Below are 7,500 nucleotides of genomic sequence, written 5' to 3' on the forward strand. Positions count from 1 at the left end.
ACCCCCCAAAATTCAGCCAAGTATGACCAGTGCAGAGATCCACCAGATTCGCCGCCAACGCATGGACTACTACAAGAAGAAGAGTGAAATGCATTCCCTCTGGTGTGATGCACTCTACAAGCTGTCTCTGGCAAACCATGTACGTACTTTATTATGTTTGTGAGGTGGGGATGAGAAGGAAAGTATTAGTGCATAGTAAGATGTAGATCCAGGGAAACGAGGGAAAGTCAGTGCATAGTAAGATGTAGGTACAGGGAGATGAGGTACAGATATACTCATTTCAGCTTTTTCTTGAGGGTAGTGGGTGCAAGGGTGGGTTGGCAAGTGAAATAACAAAAATTCAGAAAAGTGAGTTAGGGTTATTTTTAAGTTATAACTGGAACTATATAGGTGCGATATAGTAAAAAAAAGAGTTCAGTGTTGTGACCCATGGGTGGGGCAAGCCAGACCTTGAGGGGGCAAACACAGTCTTGGGGGGAGAACTGCCCCCTCAGCCTTCCTGAATGATGCCCCTGGATATGCACAAGTACACGAGTATGCACTTGCACATACATGTATGCACCCTCCCCCCCCACACTTACACACATATATGCACACATACAACACACACAACACAAATATATACAAAAATATTTGTATATGGTATCAGTGGTGTCTCTCAGTAAGTCATGTACATGAAAAAGATTCTCCAACCAAGGCCCAACTAACTGAAAGACTCTCTCTCTAGTTCCGAGACCGAATATTCTGGTTCCCCCACAACATGGACTTCCGAGGACGTGTCTACCCCTGTCCGCCACACCTCAACCATCTCAGCTCGGATGTGTTCCGCTCAATTCTCCAGTTTGCACGAGGGGAGAAACTCGGCTCCAACGGCTTGCGTTGGCTTAAGGTAGGTTTTGTGAGGAGCCCTTTATTTACATGTAAAGGTGACTGTTGGTATTACAAAAAATACACTGCAGTAAATGGCCCGATTGCATTCGTTTTCCACCATAGTAAAGAAAGGAAGAATTATTCTCTTCAGGAAATGTATAACTTTACTGAACGTTTTTATTCATTCTCTTCCTAGTTGCACCTTATCAACTTGACGGGCATAGTAAAGAAGAAGAGTATAGAGGAACGCTTGCAGTACTGCGAGGACATCCTGGATGACATCCTAGACTCGGCAGATCAACCCCTTACAGGCAAGCGATGGTGGACCAAGAGTGATGAACCCTGGCAGACTCTGGCAGCTTGCAAAGAGGTAAGGGTGGAAGGAAGGGATAGCATCTGAGGCCTCTAGCTCCATAATCTTTAGTTTCACCTTTTAATGACGGGCATAAGAACTCACTGAAATCAATTAAAATCTAGTGAGATGTGGCAACGGCCCGACAGTGGGCGCGGGAGTCCACTGCCTTAAGCCGAACGTCCCGCTCCACTCGCTCTGGCGCGTCGCCGCGTGTACAAGTTTGGCCGTCCGTGAGACCCGCTTTCTATGACGTGTCTACACGTGACCCATCAATAACAGGGTAAGGAAAAAACCTAAGGAGATAGATGTTGTGTAAAGTACAGTAATAAGTTTCTCTCTCTCTCTCTCTCTCTCTCTCTCTCTCTCTCTCTCTCTCTCTCTCTCTCTCTCTCTCTCTCTCTTTCTCTCCCTCCCTCCCTCTCTCTCCCTCCCTCTCCCTTCCTCCCTCCCTCTCTCTCCCTTCCTCCTGCCCTCCCTCCCTCTCCCTCCCTCCCTCCCTCCCTCCCTCCCTCCCTCCCTCCCTCTCCCTCCCTTTCCCTCCCTTCCTCCTGCTCTCCCTCCCTTCCTCTCCCACTCCCTCTCTATTTTTTGTTCTTGTTCTCCACCTCTCCCTTCCTCCAACTCCCTAGTATAACTTTATGATCATTGCATTATCTCCTGTCCCCTCCAGCTGGCAGCAGCCCTTCGCAGTCCTAACCCCCAGGAGTTTGTAAGCCACTTGCCCATTCATCAGGATGGTTCTTGCAATGGCCTGCAACACTATGCTGCACTTGGACGAGACGAAGTGGGTGCTGTATCTGTCAACTTGACTTCCAGCCATACTCCACAGGTAAGGGTTTTCTAAGGGCTTCATTTTCAAAGATTAGTTATGAATCTGGAGACAGTTTATGCTCCCATTGTGATACTCATTATTATGAAATCTGCAAGGCGTCAGATCAAAGTCTTGGAAAAAATGTCTATAAAATTTCATCAGTTTGACCATGGAATGGGTCAAGATAGGTTAAACAAAGAATAAGGATAACACAAAACTTTAAAAATTACTGCAATTTACATACTGATCTCACAAGAAATCAATAATAACCTAAAGTACTTTTAAACCTACTGCAATGCTCTTACTGATCTACCATAACCTAAATTACCTTTTATCTCCTGTTGCAGGATGTCTACTCAGCTGTGGCAGTTCTTGTGGAGGAAGAAAGGAAGAAGGATGCAGAAATGGGGAAGGAGATAGCCAAGGTCCTGGAAGGTTTTGTGAGACGGAAGGTCATCAAACAGACTGTCATGACAACTGTGTATGGGGTGACACGATATGGTGCTAGACTGCAGATTGAGAAGCAGTTGAAAGGTGTGTGCATATTTGATGCTAGGAGTGATTCCCTTTATTTAATTTTTCCATTTTTGTACAGGATTATATCACCATACTCTTCATTTATTTAATTTTTCCATTTTTGTACAGGATTATGTCACCATACTTTTCATTTCTCTTCCATTAAGGATTAAATCACTATATTCACCATTCCTGTTGTAACTTCCTCCATAGTCACTCTGTCATTGTTACACACTGCACTAGTTATTTCCCAGTTTACAGTTTAATGTTTGTTTTCAGTGGTTCTGGCCTGTAACACCATTACACTCATGTACACTACCCCTTCCATTCCCTTGCAATCTCTATGGCTGTGTCATTACACTCATTCCTACCATCACCACTTTCCAATATTTATATGATTCCATCACTACACAATATTTCACCATCACTGCTCTCCAGTAGGTATATTATTTCATCAGTTCAGTCACCATTTCAGTGATTATTTCACTCATCATAATTTCCACCATCATACCTCTTCAGTAAAGAGTTGCACCTTATTCTTTTACTGACAAAATACATGCTATTTATGTATATTTAGTAGGATATGTGACCACATATGTGAAGGAATTTTCCATGATATGTTAAGCAAGTGAAAATGTTATAAAAAAGTTAGCATTATGAAAAGAATGAGATGCTAAATAGAACTTAAAAAGGTTTATTTTCTTTACATGTCAATTACAGTATTAGGCTATTGGCTATTAATAGCAACACGAATGTACAGTGTTACAATATTTTTATACAAATGATAATATTTTGTTTTGAAATTAGTTTGGCAACATATTAGCTTTTAGCTTCCAAATCTAGTTTGTAATTCATTTCACTTTATGATGAACATATTTGCTTAAATGCATAATTTCCTTTAGTTGTGCTTCACCCACAAAACCTGTTTATCAACTGTCGAAAATGAATAGTCCCAAGGAATATGGTGTTTTCCCAGATATCTGCTTCAACAGATTTTTTATTTTTGTTTCATATATTGTTTTATATTTTGTCATTTGAAGTCTGGTTTGCTAACATCCATGGAGACTACTAGGGTCAATTTCATGGTTTCTATTGAAGCGTTGCAAATGGGGTCATCATTTCCATCAACCATTCTCTTCCTTCAGTTTAGGATTACATTAATTCCCTAGTCCCTTTAGCCCATACATCTAAGAATAGGACATTAGACTTATTATTTCTGTCACTTCCTCCCATTACAGCCTTGGATGACTTTCCCATGGACCAGCGCTGGGCAGCTTCACAGTACCTGGTACACAAGACATTCCACAGCCTTGAGAAAATGTTTACTGCCACCAAGGAGATCCAGGATTGGTTCACTGAGTGTGCACGTGTTATTGCACAGGTGATTTGGTGCCTCTTGTTTTCTAGGTTGTAAGAAATTTCTTTTTCTTTATTCTTTTCTCTTTTTCTTACCTCTCTGTCTCTCTCTCTCTCTCTCTGTCTCTCTCTCTCTCTCTGTCTCTCTCTCTCTCTCTGTCTCTCTCTCTCTCTCTCTCTCTCTCTCTCTCTCTCTCTCTCTCTCTCTCTCTCTGTCTCTCTCTCTCTCTCTCTCTGTCTCTCTCTCTCTCTCTCTGTCTCTCTGTCTCTCTCTCTCTCTCTCTCTCTCTCTCTCTCTCTCTCTCTGTTCTTGTTTTGTTTGTTTGTAATAACCCATTTGATCCCTATTACAGGGATGTCTTGTCATGAAAAAATTTGGCCATGGGGCAGTTGATGGGAACATCTTATTGTTATTATTTTTTTATCATCATCACCACCACAACCACCACCATCACCAATCACCATTATTATACAAATCTGATTTAGAATTTCAAGACAGAACAATGGGGAAACTACAAAATTGTTATTCATGTTTTAATATCTTGACTGAAATCCACTGTACACAATCATTCATAGAACTTGTGAAAAAAAATATTTGCAACTAATCTGTTATTATTTTCTATCAGACAAAATATTGCTGGAAAATAGATAAGGGATGGAAACTCAGTCTTTGTATATGATCAATGCATTAAATGCCTGATAAACAGTTTCATTCCCTTCTCGCACACAGACACGGACTGAGAACATTGAGTGGGTAACCCCCTTAGGCTTCCCTGTGGTGCAGCCATACAGCAAGACATCGGGAAACAAAATCTGTGTTGAGAAGTTACCGTCATCCTTTAGCATGGATTCATTTATGTGAGTACCTTTAGGTTACCCTGTTTTCTTAATTTGAAGGTGATCCTTACACTGTGCAAAGATTCTTGGACAAGAGAATTAATTTATGATGAGAAAATCATATTGAGCCACATCAAATTCCTGTGTCAAGTCCTATTACAAAGCTATTTGTCTAAATGATATATCTTCTAACCCAATGGACTTGCAATTACCCTTTTTGATCCCATTTTTAGAAATTATTACTATTTTATAAACTTTAGGATAAACATTAGGTTGATCAAAGATATTAATCATGACTTTCTTGTTTAAAAAGATCTCTAAAATTTCAATATTGGCAGAGGCCATGTACAACAGGACCTGTACCCAATCCAAATGTGCAAGAAAAGTAATTAACACACAAATCTTCACCTTTTTCAGGCGTCCAAATGTAATGAAACAAAAGAATGCTTTCCCGCCTAACTTTGTCCATTCTCTAGACTCATCGCACATGATGCTTACCTCACTTTTCTGCCAACAAGCTGGTATCACCTTTGTCTCAGTTCATGACTGCTTTTGGACACATGCCAACACAGTGGACATCATGAACAAGGTAAGCAGTAGGATTGTATTTTGGTATTATTATTATTAAACATTTTTTATGAATTTCTGTATATACTATGAAGCATTTCCTCTCCCAAGGGGTTGAGATTGTATTAGTTCTCAATCCAGCATATCTTGAATCTTTATTTCTGTTCAGTTTCTCATCATGGAAAAAAAGGGATGGCTTTATTTTAGGCTGCTATTATTACCTCCTCCTCTGACACCTCCTGCCCTTACCATTCTTTAAATATTAATCATCTTGCTATTCTTAATTACAGGTGTGTCGCAACCAGTTTGTAGCCCTACACAGTGAGCCCATCCTGGAAGACTTGTCATTCTTCCTGCAACAGAAATTTGGTTATGATCGCAGGTAATGTTATCATAAAGAATATTTTTATGGGGCAGAGAATATCTTCCCCTTTACTGAGATTATATTGAAATAAAAGGGTTGGGGGGAAATATCAGTGGAAGGATGAGAATGTTATGGGATTAGTAGTTTTATTTTGTTGGTGAAGGAATATTCTCATGATATTTTATAATAGAAGTTGTGCTTGGTTACACCTGCATGCATGCATATGCTTGTATTTCCTGATCTTTGTCAGCTGAACTAACTGACCTCTCTCCTCCTCCAACAGGGATTTTGCACATGATGGGTCAGCCTCAGACTCTTCCAAGATGCGGCTCAACAATCTTTTAGGCAAAGTGCCACCCAAGGGAGATTTTGACATATCAAATGTCCTGCGCAGTACTTTCTTCTTCAGCTAACCCAAGTCCCCCGTCCTAAGTTTATTACAGGCTCCTCTCATTTGCCTTTCTTTATAGTTAGGTTCTTCTAGGAAATCTCATGCATCTCATTGAGTCTTTTACCAAGCGCAGATTCTCCCTCACCAAGGAGAAGATTATGGGGAAGAACCAGTAGTTCCATGTGTCTTCTCAGGTAAAATCTGTACAGAACTTAGTTGTTAAGTTTACGAGACCGTGACACCAAGTGTTATTCTCATGTTGATAGAGCTACTGGTGATGGTTATGTACATTGTCTAAGAAGAATGTTACAAGCTTTTGCTGTTGTAATATATTACTGCCACTCAGTAGGATATATCCTGATGGTGCTACAATTTGATAATTGAAAGGAAAAGTTAGAATTCTAGTCTCAGGATGTAAATGTTATGAATTAAATTAACTTGTAAATAAATGTTAGGTTTGGTTGAGGTTGTATCATTGCTTTCCTTATCTGTCTTTCCCCCTCCCCCCAAGATAATGGGGTAACCAAAACAATCCAAAATGTGGAATTAAGATTTGTTATAATTTATTAAGTATCAGTCATCAGTTCCAAAGTTATATCTTCCAAAAAGATTTTTTTCTTACATTTGCACCAGCATATGACCATTAATGCATTTCATAAGTAAATTTACTTATAAAAGAATCTGAAAAATTATAACAATCTACTTACCAGCAGAATATAGATACTGATATATGACAAAGAAAATGCCTAAGTATATATTACTGGAAATAAAGATCCAAGAGATATTTGAATGAGAATGTCAGTTACAATAATTAAATAACAATGAAGACATTAAAATCTTTATATAAAGACATCCTTTTCTTTCCCTTTTACATTTATTCATATTGCACTTCAAGAAAACATTGAGTCGTGAAGTATTTCTAGTTCTGCCTCCCTGTCCTTGGCTCTTTTCTGTAAAGAAAGAAACGGATAGTAGAATTAAAAATTATAATTTTTAAAGTGAAACACAGGAACTGTAAACATTAGTATAGTAAAGCCTTGCATTTGGCATGTTGACATATAGTGATTTCACAATTAGCAGCTTTGCATTTGGTGATTTTGCATTTGATGACCCTTACCAACTACTACCCTGCATAACACTACATGATTCAATTTTGCACTTGGTGACCATATCCCTACAATTAAGTTTGACACAAGTTCCCCTCTACCTCTACCGAACAGATGACTTCAATGAAAACAGATGCACTGTAATGTACCAGCTTCACTCTTTGTGATGATAACTGGCAATGCAAATGTTCACCCTAAACATTTTCCACATGTAAATTCCTGATATGACATCCAAAGCATAATCAAGTACTGGGCAAGGGGTCAAATTACTCACAGGTGATATGAACATAAGTAAACATTCTTGTGAAAAAGAAGTGAATTTCACAC

The 7,500-nt window shown here is 39.3% G+C and overlaps 2 protein-coding genes across 3 annotated transcripts in view; one reads left to right on the plus strand and one right to left on the minus strand.

Annotated features, from left to right (window-relative positions):
- LOC119573282 (DNA-directed RNA polymerase, mitochondrial-like) overlaps positions 1–6,529 on the plus strand; it is a 23,544-nt gene extending 17,015 nt beyond the window's left edge. Inside the window, exons 13-22 of the mRNA XM_037920440.1 lie at positions 1–139; positions 728–889; positions 1,067–1,240; positions 1,896–2,054; positions 2,384–2,570; positions 3,791–3,933; positions 4,639–4,766; positions 5,163–5,334; positions 5,603–5,694; positions 5,960–6,529. The exon at positions 1–139 is cut by the window's left edge and continues 62 nt beyond it. Coding sequence (XP_037776368.1) covers positions 1–139; positions 728–889; positions 1,067–1,240; positions 1,896–2,054; positions 2,384–2,570; positions 3,791–3,933; positions 4,639–4,766; positions 5,163–5,334; positions 5,603–5,694; positions 5,960–6,089 — 1,486 coding nt within the window. The 3' untranslated portion in view covers positions 6,090–6,529. The remainder of the gene's footprint in view (positions 140–727; positions 890–1,066; positions 1,241–1,895; positions 2,055–2,383; positions 2,571–3,790; positions 3,934–4,638; positions 4,767–5,162; positions 5,335–5,602; positions 5,695–5,959) is intronic.
- An 84-nt stretch (positions 6,530–6,613) lies between these two features.
- LOC119573283 (E3 ubiquitin-protein ligase RNF181-like) overlaps positions 6,614–7,500 on the minus strand; it is a 7,236-nt gene continuing 6,349 nt past the window's right edge. For both annotated transcript variants that reach the window (XM_037920442.1, XM_037920441.1), the window contains exon 6: positions 6,614–7,017. In XM_037920442.1, the coding sequence (XP_037776370.1) occupies positions 6,958–7,017 (60 nt within the window). In that variant the 3' untranslated portion in view covers positions 6,614–6,957. The remainder of the gene's footprint in view (positions 7,018–7,500) is intronic.

This window comes from Penaeus monodon, chromosome 5, assembly GCF_015228065.2.
Source record: "Penaeus monodon isolate SGIC_2016 chromosome 5, NSTDA_Pmon_1, whole genome shotgun sequence".
Classification (NCBI taxonomy): domain Eukaryota; kingdom Metazoa; phylum Arthropoda; class Malacostraca; order Decapoda; family Penaeidae; genus Penaeus; species Penaeus monodon.